Genomic DNA, 15,251 nt, shown 5'->3' with positions numbered 1-15,251 from the left:
GTCTAAGCTGTACCTAGATTCCCTCTCTGTACTTGCCTAGGGGCTTGTTATGGTCCAAACCACGCTGTTTGGTTTAAGCTTGTGCTTCTAGCTCAGGAGGTCCCTGTTCTCCTTCCCAGTATTGACTGAGATGGTCGCTATGATAGTAGTTACTCTCTGATCCCTTCAGTTGTTTGCTGGCTTGGTATATTGATGGCAGTCTATATCTATTGAAGGTGTTTGTAGCTGCTGAAGAAACTCTAGGGTCTAAGTCCTTTTCCCAGTTGGGATGTTATTTTTTTTTCCTCAGTAAGAGCCATATTTCCAAACTCATGTGCCCTGCTGGCTTTTGGAGGAAAGGCAGCATTTATCTTCAAGCAGGTTATTTGCAACCTGCTTCGCCTAGAAGGTTAATGCTGTCTGGTTCCCTGGCATGAAAAGCAAACGCAGGCCTGGTAGAACATTGACCTTCTGGTAAAGGTAGTGGGCAGTCCAGGTTGCTGGATGACTTTCTGAAAGAAACTGTTTTGCTTGATCCCAGGTCAAGGCCAGGATGTACACACTGCTAGATTAATTTCTGTGGTCATTATACGATCAGGAAGGCCAGAGCAAGTTAGGTCCTTTTTGGATTTGAAGTCCATTTATATATTTAGTTCTGGCTGCAAATGTTTGCAATTTTTGTCAAGACTTGTCTGTCTGTTTCTCATCTTCCACATGAGATCTAATAACAGCTCATTTCTGTTTTCCTCTGATGGCTTAGCTGAAAGCCTGTCCGGACAGGGACTGGCCTTTGCAGGGTGCTGATGGTGCTGAGGTAATGGATCATGTATTTCAGTGGAGGCATCTTTTTGGTAAATGATAAGTACTTGAATGTCTTAAATCAATTAATCCAAAAGTACGCATTTTAAAACAAAATGACCAACTGATGTCCTTCAGGGGCCAAAGTTAAGATTGTTGGATCATGTGGTCAAGTCATGTAGTTCCTTACTTCTTTCATTGTCTTATTTGATTATTTTTCATTGTATATTCAAACCTTGAGTTTGAATGGGCTTTTACTGAAAATGACAGCATTTATGTGAGGCTTCCTATCCTTTCCTCATCCGCTCCTCCCTTCGAGTTTCTGGTCTGTAAGCCTCGGCCTTCGTAGAACTCTTCCCTCCACTTGGGAATATACCCAGCGGTTACGTTCCCTTCCTGAGAGGTGGATGCTAGCGATGGAGGGTGCCACTGGAATTTACACGGGCAGTGACTGAGCCAGGCTATCAACATCACGGTTGTAAAAAGCACAGTGGGATCTTCAGTGACCACAAGTGGTCACAGCTGTGGTTTTATGTTTTGATCCAAGCGGAAGCACATAAGACAGCATGCAGCTCCTTAGCTACATACTAGAGCCTCGGTTCAGCAATGACTCAGAAGACAATATTCTGCCCTTCTGCAACACCCAGGATTTTTCCCTGGCTTTTCCCAGCCGAAGGCCTGTGAGAGAGAAGCTGAAATCCGAACTGGTAATGTTCTACCAGACTGTTTTACTTGCTGCAACCATTTTTGTATGCTTCACACAGCTAGTGCTTTTTATTTTTTGCATTGTTGATGCAGCAGCTTCATGGAACTACCGTAAGCTGCCTCTTAGTAATGACCTAATAGTGAAGCCAACAATAACAGTACTGTCTAGACCATCTGAACACAGCTAAATTATTCCTTTGTCCCTTCTTCATTTGCTTTCTCTCTTGACAGTCGAATTGTTTTGGGTGGTCCGTGTTGACCTTCAGGCTCACTATTTTGCCTTTTTTTTTTTTTTTTCCTCATTCAGAAGTGAGCCTGCTCTGCTAAGACTGAAACTCAAGGTTCCTGTTTTCTGCACGCATATTGGAGCTGAAGCTGTGTAGCAGCTCTGGAAACATGTATCTGAAGGGTAGGGAGATGTGTCACATTGTGGCTTTTTGAATGGAAAGGATTTTACTTTGTGGTTGCTTCTGCCAAGTCCTGAATATCCTAAACTCACACTGGTAGCACTTGGTACTGGCGAGTCTTAATGGTTCACAGAACTGAAAACTTCTTGAGAAGATGAGGTGCGTAGGCTTTACAGGATCCAGCCAGAATGAGTCAGGAGACTTTATTAAAAGGATAAAATGTACCCTTCTTTTCAGGGAAGGACAGTGCATCTGGGTTGTAGAAGTCTCCTGTAGGAATAGGATGCAATAGTCAGAGCTGTAGGTACTCAACGTATCAGGTAAAAGTGATTGCGGACACTGAATCATGAGCATAGTCCTTGAATTACTTTAACTTCTATTCTGCTTGGAGTTGTTTATAGACTGAAACTGCTTGGATTTACATTAGACTCATCAACTTCACTTTGTTATTTGTTAATTTTTAAATTTTTGATCCTGCGGAGTTTTTTTTTCTTTTTTTTTTTTAATAGTACAAACCACATAGGTGATACTATAGCAGAAAATGCACACCTTCACGTGGTGAGGATTAAAAGCCTCCACACTGCTGTAGGGCAACCCTCAGATAATACCACATTTTCACCACACAGAGTCACTAAGGCTGCCTGACCCCTGTAGATGTGCATTCAACATCTCCTACACTTTCTCTCTGCCTATGTCCCATTAATAACATTTTCTATTAACTTTCCCCTCCCCCCAAATCTTTGGGGGAATAATTTCTTTGAGATTGTTAGACCTCTATTTTATTTGTTTGAAAGTGGTCCTTGATTGTTAAGGATGGGCTGGCAGCATGATTGAACGAGCTTACTGTCACAGGAAGGTGATTTAAAATGTGCAAAATTGGAGTGTTGATGAGAAGTAGGGAATAATGAATTCACCAGTAAGAGAAATGACTAAAAATGAGGAAAAATGGTGAATTGAGGTACAGAGGGACATTATCCCAATGCCAAACAGTTGATTCTAGTGTCATTGGCTCCACAGTGTTATTGGCTCTGTAATCATCTGCTATGGAAGACCAGCACAAATTAAAGCTGTGTTCCTGTTTACATGCCTTACCGAGGGAAGTGTTGATTTCATTTTACGAGCAATTCTTCCTGTCAACCTGCAGCTCTGCAGTGTGAGTTTGTACAATAAAGGCATGATAGTGATGCTGGGCCAGAAGATTGTTCAGGAGCAAGAACCTGCCCGCACTGTGTAAAGTCATGGATTTCCCGGAGTCTTTGAGTCCGTCTGAGCTCTGAGGGCTTCTTCACTGGTGTTGTGTAACATGTGGTTGTTTTGCTCTGGAAATGTGACAAAATCCAGAGACATGTTAGCTGCACAGTTTCAACACCGCATTTTCAAAAGGCTGAAGCATATCTTGGTCCTCCCAACAGCAGATCAGGAGAACCTGAGCTTGCATGTTGCTTGGGCAGGGGTTCCTGGTGATTCCCCCTTGGGAGAGCCATCCAGCTTGCACCTTCACTCGCTCGAACCAAGCTGAATGGAGAGCAAGCAGTGTATGATGCTTCTTTTACTGAAGAGACTTGAGAGCGACATTTGGATTTAATTATCCAGTGAGCTTCAGTGCTTGTTTGAATTTCGACTGAACTGGCTGAGCTGGTTGCTTGTTTCCATGGAATAAAGTCCTCCACCCTTCCAGGGAGTCAGCTCAGAGACCCCGAGAGCAGCAATTAGGACAGGCAAGAGAACTCGTCTGGAAAGCATCAGGCCCTATGTGAAGCCGTCAAGAAGAGTACTGGGAAATGTCCGTTTTGCAATCAATGATGCAAATTCTGCTCCTGCTCCGAAGTTCTCTCAGAGCATGGTGTGAGGCTTCTTTGCTTTTTTTGAACAGTTGGGGTCTGTTGTTCTGACATTGCAGCGCTCTCAGACTGAAAAACATGCTATTGTAACTTATTTCTGCTTGTGTTGAAAAGACGCTCTGATATGCAGATGCTTCGTACTCCATGGGCAGAAAGCAACCTTTCATGCTCGAATAGCAAGAAATTTTCTTTTCTTGTGTTGTAACAATTCTCATGGCATGGATTTTTATTTCATATTTTTTGGCAAATGGAAAAAAAATGCTCAGATGCATTTCAAAATGCTCTTTAGCATCTGCTTTTTAATAGATGGAGAGCAAAGAGGCTGAATTGATAGCCTAAATGTAGGAAGTATCTTTGTTTCTTCTTTTTCCTTCTGAGACCTGGTTCAGGACAGGTAGGGCTCATTTTTTGTGCTCCTGGTTGTAGGCTGCTTAAGTGGATGGTTGAGCCTTTCTGCAAATGGGTAAAATTTAAGCCAGTTGCTGAAAGTGTGCAGATGCTTCTTGCTTTGCAATGTCAGGAGAGCTGCAAAAGGAAGCTCCTGGAAGACTCTTACCTTGGCTTTTCTTAAGAGACTTTCACAGTCATGCTGGTGGGACATAGCACCAGTAGTTTATAAACTGAAATCTGACAAACTCAAAGTGCTGAAAATGTTGACAAAATTCATGTGTAGGTACTACAGGAAAAATCCTCTTTGAAGAAAATGCAATGTTAACTCATTTCTTACTGAATGTCAGAAATCTCTTTAGGTTTTCAAGCAAAACAAATCCCCAGGACAATGTTATGGACTAGTCTCTAGCCACTTATGCAGTGGCTCTGCCTGCGTCCCTGGAGTCCCCATGTCCCCAAAGAGCAAGGATGACTACCCTGAATAAATGCATTCCGTTGTTCCTGTCTGTCCTGGGGATATGCAGGGCATCCTGGCTTAGCCTGAACTCCGTCTCTTTGCAGACTCTGCTGGGCACATCCAGGAGTGTCCCCCAAAATGGGGGAACAGTGGCTGACAAAGAGGTTTTGCTAGCAGCAGCCCGGCTCTGCAGTGGCAGGTGGGAACCTTGCTTGGCCGTGAGGTTGTGGATGATGCACCAGGGCAGTGAGTTCAGGAAAGTCATGTTGTCACTTGAGCAGGAAAGGAAAAAGTGTGGGGAGAGGAGTTTTTTGGTGGTGATGGTTCTGGTGGAAAATTCCTGAAGGGTAGTGTGTGGGTATTTGTTTTTGTTGTGTTTCTTTTTTAAAAAAGAAAGAAAGGAAAAAAAGCTTGTTCCCCTCCATGAAAAAGACTTTTAAAGTTTTATTTTTTTTCCTACTACAAAAATTTCTTTGGAAAAACATGCTTTTCCCTAGAGGTCCCTTTTATTATTATTATTATTTTTAAAAAAGTATAGGAAAATTCTAGGTCTTTTGTTCTTTCCTGAACTAGAAGTGAAAGCGTGGTGGGTTTTTTTGGTTCTGGTTGCTTTTCCTTTTACAATATAGCATTCCAGAAAATGTAGCATTTCAGGCTATGCGCCTTCCCCTGCCTGTTTTCAATGGAAAGGGAAAGATAGAGGGGGAGTCCAACTGCACTGTCAATATATATTTATGCATTTGTTTGTTTATATATATATAAACAATTTCACACACGCACGAAGTCTGCTGCAAGAAAATTTTCTGAGCTCTAAAATGAAAAGGACCTTGAATTTTAAACACTTTTTTCCTCTCCTATATTTTTCCCCCCTTGTTTCTCTAGTGAGATGACTTTGGGTACACAGCATGCCTGAGAAGTTCCTTTTTGTTGCAGGTTCAGTCTTGATATAACCTAGCTAGATGTGACAGATGATGATCAGAAAAAGAGGAGGTAGTGCTGTATCTGAGCATAAGGATCCAGGGAATGTTCTTCCCTGGTGAATGAACTTCAGTATTTGGACCCAGCCCCATGTGATTTCGTATAGTTTTTGTGATCTCTCACATATTTGCAGGCTTTGAGTTAGATCTGCAAGCCTGTTCTGTTCCTGGAGACACTTGGTTTTGCACAAAATGCAGAAGCTGTATCTATGCAGTAATAAGCTGCATGTGCCTAATGCCTGCCCCTCTTGACTGTATCGTGAGCATGGCAGCATGCAACAGGTTGTCACTCCCTCTGATAGATATACTGTGCTTTAGGTCCTTAATCAGTCTTCTCCTGCTGGTAATTGGTATTTCCCAATGCAGTAGTTTATAGCTAATGTCAGATTTTTGTTGCCTTTTTCTGGTGGCTTTCTTGTTCTCTCCCCTGGTTTCCCACTGACTCCAGTTCTGATAATCTTTTGCAATGAAGAAACCTATGTTTCAGGCATGCGGTGGGCTGGAGGGGACTACGCTGAGCTGTCTTTGAATGCCTTTGCAGTAGGAAAGCTGGATATCAGGACTGTGAATCATTTGGGCTGAAAAACTGCATGCATGGTGCTGTGTTTTCAGTCAGTGCTTTTGGAGGTGAAGCTGCCTGGCCCACTTCAATTGTGTCTCCTTCTTTTGCAGATGCAGAAGAAGCTCTAAACTCTATTATGAAGGATTTGGCAGCGTTGGGCAAATGCGGGGGGCTACTGGACAACAACAGGAATAAAAATAGTGTCCACTCCAGCAAACAGGTAAGACCTCTCTGGAGTCCTCCCCAGTTGGGCTCTGCTGGAGTAGAGCCCTTATAAGAGGTGGGCATGGAGACCACGGCCTCAGAACTAGGACTTGCAATATTGCCAGTGAGGTGCCATGAAGAGACAGCAGATGCTTTTCCCCAGAGCTACAGGACATGGAAGTTTGGTTCTGTTGCAGCACAGTGAAACAGATTATGTTGCCGAGAGGAGATGGAGGAGTGTGACTTCAAAAATCGTACCTAAATGTGTGAGCCTGAAACTCATCCTAAATTTCAAATCTCACTCCAAGGCACTTTTTATTTAGCACTGAATTTAGTAGAAGTATTGCAGGCTTTGCAGTTGTTAAGATTTGGATTACTCATTTGGATTACTCAATTACTTATTGACAGTGTTGATGAGATTATAATATTTGTCATGCACACAATCTACATCAGAAAGTTTAAGGGTTGACTGCCAACTTTGAGCTGTAGACACCCAGCCTCTTTGGGGAGGAAGAATGTCACTTACATAAAGTGTTTAAATATTAATTACTGATGTTTATCTTTATGCTCCTAATCCCAAACATTTTGGCCCTGCTACATGTACAATGCTGATTTGCTGAGCAAAAAAAGCCCCTTGGGCAATATGAGAAGTTATCCACTGACATAAGAGCTGAGGTAGATTTAATATCCTATTTGTGTATGGAACAAATGCCATAAAACACTAAGGTTGCAAAGAAAGAATTCAGTTGTCAAAATACCAAAAAAAAAAAAAAAAAAAGTATTGGAGATGTATGCAAGCAAGTCCACTTGGAATTCCACTTGTAGTGCTGTGGCTTTGAATAAGCTTGTAATCAACTTTGCAATTGCTGATGGCCTAGCAAGCAAGAAAAGATTGTCATTTACAACTGTCAGGCGTATTCTAGTGGCATTTGTGCTAGTAAGAAATAACTTTGGATGCTGAGCAGAAAAATACTTTTCCTGAATCCCTCTAGGCTTCCTAGACACATGCAGACGAAAACACATGCGCATGTTGCACGTCTGTTTAAAAGTGTGTCCTGGTGGTAGCAGCTGTCCAAGTTGAATCACTGGAGTTGCGTTCAGCTTATGCTGAAATACATCCAAGATGTTTACAAAACTGACCAGAGAAATTCGGAGTTGGCTTTCTGCAGCTGCAGGCAAATTGGACAATCCAGCACAGCCTGGGCTGGCTCAGAGGGTAGAAGCATTTGTTGCTAGTTGATGGGTGGGGACCCATCCAAGCCATCTCATGATACTTCAGGGAGAGCAAAACTTTTGAGACTTTTCTTAAATAACATACTTGCTTTTGCAAAGGGAGAAATTTCCTACATGCATTTTTGAAATCTGTAGCTGTAAATGCTGTGTATAAACAGTTAACTGGATACTTAGTTGGAAACAAGGAAAGTAAGTTTTCACTGGGTGAATCATTAAGTACAGAAGTTGCATAAAACTGTAGAATCATGCATTTACAACCCATCCACTCCTTATCTCCATTTATAGATCACCAGTAGGATTATGTTCTCTGGTAAAAGCTCTAAGATTGTTGACTGCCGCTTGCATTTAATTTTATTGTGTTGGGGATCAAAATGTTCTTCCCAGTTATGGCACTGGTGCTTGGGAAAGCATTACCTCCTTCATGATTTTTGCCTTTACCCATAACCAGACCAGCTGTGTGCTCAGAGTTACTCAGAGCTCTGTGATGGAGGAGGCACAAATAGTCAGTGTCCTGCTTCTCTCGCGTCTGAGGCTGAGGATTCAAACTAACCAGCCCCACGAGATGAAGGGCGTTAGAGAGTGCTGAACTGTTGCTTCACTAGCTGGAACAAGTCTGGCTTGTGGGATGACCAAGTCTCGTCTGCGAGATGGGGAGTGGCAGGAGGAGGTGGAATTAGTGGGGACTTGGTTCATATTTGCAGCTCAGAAAATCTTAATTGATTTGTTTGGGACACTTTTTCCTTATTTTCAGCAAAGAATTTGGTGATGGGGGTGGGGGGGAGATTGCTTTGGAAATGCTGCTGTTATCCCTGGGACTCTTTGTTCCCTTGGTACTTGGTGTTCCTGTTTTTCTACTTGACCAGGTTGCCTGGTTGGGCTGAAGGATGCACTGCACGGTCTCTCTGGAAAGGAAGGGTGAGCCACGGGACATTTAGGTGTCTAAATTCACTCTTAAGGGACATCATCAATGAGATTTCTATGAGGCTTTGCAGCAACACATTCACACTGAAATACTTGGGTTTTGGACATTCAGTTTAGATTAAAAAAAAAAAGTTTTTCTGTGGGAAAAACTTTTCTGAGGTAGGGGAATCCTTTAATCAATGTTCCAGTTTTCCACTGAAGAATAGTTTAAACAGCAGTGTTGACTGTCTTGTTGTGGCTTGCAGAATTTTTTTTGGTCCACCAAAAAGCACAACAAAAGTGCTACCTCATCTCTGTCTCTCCCAGCATTTCCTTTGAGCCTTCTTGACGGAAGATGAAATTTTGAGCCTGTCATGGAGCACTGCTTGTGGGATTGGGCAACACAAAGTAGTCTCTGTTGGTGTGTCCTACGCAATGAATCTTCCTGAAGATACTGACAGCTCTATTTCAGAATTTTTTTTTTGAAGTGAACTTATTCCTAGATGAATAGTTTAAAAAAAGTCTTTTAAGTCTACTTTCCTAGCAAGTGTGGTTTGGATTGAGGCTGCGTTTCTGCATATCCAATGGCGCATGATAGAATAAGCCAGAAATTGGAATAATATCTGGTGTGTGATAAGGACAGTTTCTTCTCTTAGACTGCCAAATAAACTGACACCAGATGCAGTAGATGAGCTTGAGTCTCCCTAGCCCTGGTCAGATGCACTAACCATTGTGTTACGCTGCCCTTTGGCTGGTGAGAACAAGGCAGGAGAGTGGAGGTGGACGCCTCGTCCTGCTGCATGCAAGCCATCATCTTTAAAAGGGAGTCATCCTCTGGGAACGGAGAGATCGCCCTGACATTACTCCGATTGCCTCCTCTGACATAACTGGAAGGAGTCCTTTGAGATGCTCTCATGGCCTGACTGGACCGAGGAGTTTGGGTATGGCCTGTTCTTACGTGGTGGGAGAGAGAAAAAGGAGATAGCATGAGAAGGATGTGCACTGCGCCCACTTATGAAAAAGATGAGTGGGATAAGAAGTGAGACCGCAAGGAATTAGAAAACCCAAACAAAAGCATGGAGGAGAAGGAAGCAATGATTGTGAACATCTATTTTGTGTCTGTCTATTTATATGCGCATTCATTTATTTATATAAATAGCACTTGGCAGCAGCAGTAGTATGAAGCTGGTTGTTAGTGCTGTGCCTCGCTGCAATGACAAGGCATTGGCGGGGGCCTCTATTGCAACTGATGACAGCTAGCAATTCCTCTGTCACATTAGTTTTGATTGCAAGCTCTCCCATGGCAGTAAAATCCAATTTTTTGGGAGGAATGTTTTCTCAGGCAGAGGACAACAAATGTCAGACTGACCTAAAGTTGTTCTTTCAATAAATTACCTCTCGACTGTCTTTTCTCTTGCAAGCTGGACTCGGGACAAGGCACGCTAACAAGTAGAATAAGTTACAGCTCATGTTCTAGAGATCTTCACCTGTTAGATCTCCAAGTAGCCTGAAGGGTGTTGGCATTATCCCCCCTGTTTTTACAGTTAAGGAATATTATGGGGATCGCTAAATATCACCTTGAAGATACGAGTCTCTGCTAGGGGAGCTGCAAGGATTGTCACCAAAGGGCAGAAGCAAGGGACCTAGAACAGCACTGGAGGTAAAAGGCTTAACTGGAGATGGCAGCGAAGGCTCTGGATTAGGGCAAGAGGCTTTCCTGCGTCGGTGTGTGGAGCTGACTTGGGTGCTAAAGAGGTAATAGTTGGGAAAAATCCACCAGGGAAAAAGCACTCGCTCCTGCCACATAGGTGGTGATGGATGAGTGTTTTGTGCTGCTATATAAAACAAAAACATCAAAGCAGCAGTGAACCCCCTAGACATCATTTTGAGCTGCTCCCATGCTGAGCTTTCTTTTGGGGAGGAGAAGAGCTGTAAGGACCCAGTGGGACCCAGGGCTCCCGGCAAACCGGAAGGAGAAGGGGGCAATCCCAGACAAAACCCTTTTTGTGCCGGATTGCCGAGTCACCCGGAGAGCTTGGGCGCGCGTGGGGGTTTTCTGCGCGGATCCGTCCCAGCGGTGCACGTTAGTCATCTCCTGTTGTGGTCTAGGGCCGCGGGCCAGCCGTCTGGCTCGCGGCGAACGGCCCGTCGCTGAAAGCAGCGGGGCTAACGCGGACCGCTCGCGCGTCGCCCAGCTGCAGGAGCCCCCTCGGCCTGCCTCCGGGATGCCGATTATTTTGTTTTTGTTTTATTTATTTTTTTTGATGCCAAAGTGCTTTGGGGGGTTTGTTCTTTTCATTGCTGTTTCCAAAGCTGACGAGAAGGAAAGGCGAGAGAGGTGAAAGCAATTCCTCATCCTATCCCCCAGCGCACGGGGAACGGGTCCCTTTTCGCTGCCCCCGTTTTACCCAGTGTCCCCCCCCCCACCCCAGCGTCTCCCTTCTCAAAATGCCAAAATTTGGGCTGCGCTGGCACCTCTCCTTCCCCCGCGCTGCCATTCGCACCCTCCGCCCGGGGGGGAATTAAAAGCTTTTAAGGCCGGAGCTGACCGCGGCCGGAGGGCGAAGCCTGGAAGGATGGCGGTGCGTTCGCGGCCGCCGCCGTGGCTTTGCTTTTCCTCTCGGAGGCGGACGGCGAGGAACAGCGAACCGCCCGGAGAGCCGTGGGATGGCGAGGCCGGAGGAAACGCCAGCGGCCGTCTCCCGGAGCGGGGATTATTTCAGAAACGGAGGGAATGGCCGTGGTATTTCCTGCGGGGATTGGCGCTTTGTTTGTATCCCCGCGGGGCCCGAAGGTGCCGTCGCACTCGCGGAAGAGCCCTGGAAAACGGGATTTGGCTCCCTGAGCTGTCCCAGCGGGAGCCAGGGAAGCGTCGCTGCGGGGTTTTTGCTTTCCTCTATTCGGTGATGTTTTAAACGGCCAAAATAAGCGTCTGCTCCCCTGCGATTTGGGGGTGGGGAGAAATGCTCTGCCTCCCTCTGGGACCCTGCGCCCTTCCGAGGGCTTTGGGCGCTGCCTGATGCTTTTTAAAGGAAAAAAAAAAGTAACTGGTAACTGTGATGGATTCAGCTTTAGCTGTGAGTTGAAAATATGAGCAAACCAAGGGAAGGCTGCAAATAAAACTGTAACTAACTCCCTGCGTGTGTGTGTGTATCATATACACACATATATATTCAGATGCTTATATGTTTCAGAGCTTGGTTTCTTGGAAGGAAAGGAGTGGTTAATGGGTTTTCTGTCAGTTATAGAAGAAAAGGAGGCAGCAGGGATGTGGCCTTTTCCTTTCTCCCCCCCCCTTTTCTTCTCTTTCTCTCTCTCTCTCTCTCTCTCTCTCTCTCTCTCTCTCTGGAGCTTTATACAAGCGATCTGACCTTTTCCAGCTGCCAGCTGTTTTTTTTTTTAAAAACTTACTTATCTGCAAAGCTGTTTTGCTCGGCCTCAACACGCTGTGTGTATTAGATCCCGGTTCGGCGCTGGGGTCAGGTCTGTGCTGAGAGCAAAACCTGAGTTTTGAAAGGTTTCCAGCAGTGTGAGCTATTCCCCTTACATGTCCTGCTCCTTTGGAAGGACAAACCTCAAAAGGTCCTTCCTTGCCCCCCCCCTTTTTTTTTTCCTCCCTCTTACCTTGGAGCAGGTAACTCTATAGAGTTGCATGCAGCAAGTCCAGACCAGCTCATTTATTGCCAGCAGTTGGGAGAGGTGAACTAAGCCCTTTTTGGAAGGTGATGTGCAAATAAAACTTGGCGTAAGAGGGCCCATCTTTTTCTCTCCGACAGATAATTTAAAGGTAGTGATCCCACCCGTATTTGCCTGTCTCTTTGGAACGACTTGGACCATCAACCCGAGCTCGGTTTCGGTTCTCTCTTCTCCTTTTGAATTTTGGGCTGTTTGAGAGCTAGTTTGGTATTTTTACGGTTTGGGCCTGGTTCTAGAAGCAAGCCTGGAGTTTGTCCAGATTTCGTGGGTCTGGAGACCTGGCGGCAGCTACGGAGGTGATGTCAGCGCCTGTTTAGCGCGGGCCCGTAACGCTGCCGGAACGCCCCGTTTCGTGACGGTCCCAGCACTGGTTCTTCCAGTCCCGTCGGCAAACGTAGCGTCTGCCAGGGGGAGAGCTGGAAAGGGTGAGTTTGAGATGATAAGACGTGTTACCCTGAATCTCCTGGGGTTTTGAAGCTTTTCAACTGAACGGCCTCTAGGCTCAACTTTCTGAACTTCGGAGGGTGTTTGTAGCGTTCGCGGAGCTGTCGGGTTAAAAATAAACCCGAGGATTCCCAGCCAGCTCATTTCCCTCATTAGGGACGAAGCGGTTGTGCTGCGGCTCTGCTTTCCCTCGGAGAGGATGGAAAGTGTGCCTTCATGCTCTAGAAATCCAGGGCAAGAGATAAGGCACTGGCTCAGGAAGGGCTGTCACCAATCCCTCCGGGGACCGTCCCTTTGAGATGCGGGCAGCAGGAGCCTGCTCCCTCCCCGCTGTTACACCCGCTGTGCTTTTCTCCATGGAAAGAAAGCCACCGACTGAGGAGGCTTATGGTCATCAGCAGGACAGAGCCTAGTTAACTGGAGTCACTGAACCTGGTCTGGGAAGTAAAGGGGTTTTTGATCTACCTGGGGACCACTGGAAACTCTTGGCACTAGCCAAGGGACGCTTGGCTAACGTGAGGTCTAAGAAGCTGCATGAATGAAAAGGCTCCTTGTGGCCTTATGATTGCTGCCAAGCAGGCACAAATAGAGGATGGGGAAAGTGGCTTTTAGTGGTGTCTGCTCAGCTCTGTGCCCAGTCTGCCCAAGATGCCACTAGCTCTTCTCTGGGCAAATTGAATGGTTTCTCTTGGGGTGAGCAGGGGGTCAGTACTCCGCTTGGGCATTTACTGTGTATATTGATGTGTAATTCACTTTGCATTCTGTAGGACCTAAGAGAATAGGAATAACAATGAAAAAAACAGCACCATTGATTTTTTTTTTCTTTTAAACTCAACACTGTCTGTCTACTTCCATTAAAAGATGGTAGCTTTTGCTTTGTTCTTACTTCTCAGTCCCAAACGCTGCTGAGTTTTATTAAACATACCCTGAGCTTTGTTTTTGGGTTTCCAGCCAGAAAGCACTGGGGTAAAGCCAGTGGGAGCACTGAAGATTGGCATCAGACATAGACACTTAACATGCTTTCCCCTTTGATAGCAGCTCCACTCATCCAAGTGAACGTGGAGCATTTGAAAACTTGCTCTTGTATTAATGCAGTTTATTTAAACTAGCAGTTACAGATGAGTGAGTGTCCACTCATTTACACACAAGACTGTATATTTTCGGCAAGTTCTTTTATCAGCAACGTGGAGCTTCCCTGAAGTCCATGAGTTCAGAAAGCAGCTGGCCCTAAGCAGACCAGACCAGACACTTACTGAAGTTAGGGGAGTTCTGCTGAGAATTGCTGTGAGCTTTGGATCTGTGTGTTGACCTGGGATGCAGTTTAGGAGCTAACAGTTTTCTCCTCTTTCTTTCAGCAGCGAAATGTCAGGATCAAGTTTGAATATGAGGGAGAGAAAAGGTATGTATCTAACCCGGTCCCTTTCCAGGTGCAGGGACAAATTACCCTTTTTACCCAGCAGTGTCCTACAGGCTTAGCCAGCTGCAGATGAGCTCACAGCAGGATTCATTCCCCTGAAATCAACTACTATTTTATATGCAAGAGTCTTGCCTAGTCATTCTGCTTACCGCAAATACCTCTGGGGATTTGTATGCAGGCAAAGTGGTTCCTAGCTGGAAATCATTAAATGCCTCTTACAGGCACAGAGGGTACACAGTTGGGTCTTCTCTGCTTCTAATTCTTGAGCCCTGTTGAACCACAGCCCAGCTAGAAGTCTAAAGAAATGTGTCCTTTGATTAGTAGCCTATGACACTTAAGATAACCAGATTTTGGGCATGGGTCCCATGAAAATAGTGCTGCGAGTTAAAGCTTACCCGCCCTTCCCTGTCTGACATTTTCATGGAATCCCCTCTGCTTGATATTCAGTGACTGTGGCAGGGCAGGACACCGGGCTGGAAACTTGCAAACTGATGTCCCAAGATACGTGTTAAAGCCAAAGAAAATCTAAGTAATGTCAGTGTAGTGCTAGACCGTACCTACTAATATGTGCCTGTAGAACTGCTGCATGTGATGGTCATGGGATATCGAACCACACCGTCCTCTCTGAAATCCTTCCTCCCTATTCACAACCACTTGTTGAAAACGGAGGTGATAAATTCCTGATGAGTGTATCACTATGGGGCTTCTCCACTAAAGTAATATAACCTACCTTCTTATCAGTCTGTTTCTCACAGTAGGAGGAGGAGCAGAGGAGATATAGCAAGATTTTGAGTAGATATTCTTGTGGGGTAGTCAAGTTTCCTTTTGGGCATATAGACAAACAGCATTTGTATGAGCGTAAAAACAAAGTGCAACGTTTGTGTTTGATGACAGAAGAATGTAGGTCCTTGCTTAGCTGAGTTGTAAGTCTAATGTGAAATTCTAGTTTACTTTTACTAATTTGAGACTGCTAATGTATTTGTTTGCATACACAGGATTATCCAGTTTCCAAGACCAGTCAAATTCAAAGACGTGGTGCAGAAAGTCACGGATGCTTTTGGACAGACGATGGACTTGGTCTGCATGAATAATGAGGTACTTTGCTCCTTATTGATATGGAAGAGTTTGTGCACCTGGTGCCCACTTCAGAAGCAGGCAGTGATTTGTTCTTAAACTCTAATTTAGTGTCTTTGTAAATAGATGTGAAGGAAAACATATTTCTTGGTTCCTAGCTTCTGAGT

At 45.0% G+C, this 15,251-nt stretch overlaps 1 protein-coding gene across 3 annotated transcripts in view; it reads left to right on the top strand.

The window, feature by feature from the left end:
* The window catches only part of LOC134136747 (mitogen-activated protein kinase kinase kinase 3-like), a 74,073-nt gene that overhangs the window by 27,860 nt on the left and 30,962 nt on the right, over window positions 1–15,251 (top strand). The window contains exons 3-5 of one of the 3 annotated variants that reach the window (XM_062568763.1): window positions 6,227–6,336; window positions 13,952–13,992; window positions 15,006–15,105. In XM_062568763.1, the coding sequence (XP_062424747.1) occupies window positions 6,227–6,336; window positions 13,952–13,992; window positions 15,006–15,105 (251 nt within the window). Of the gene's footprint in view, window positions 1–6,226; window positions 6,337–12,491; window positions 12,575–13,948; window positions 13,993–15,005; window positions 15,106–15,251 lie in introns of those variants that run through there. The other 2 variants (XM_062568762.1, XM_062568764.1) reach the window with 2 other exon arrangements.

This window comes from Rhea pennata, chromosome 2 (genome assembly GCF_028389875.1).
Source record: "Rhea pennata isolate bPtePen1 chromosome 2, bPtePen1.pri, whole genome shotgun sequence".
NCBI lineage: Eukaryota > Metazoa > Chordata > Aves > Rheiformes > Rheidae > Rhea > Rhea pennata.
This window is presented reverse-complemented; position numbering and strand designations above follow the sequence as displayed.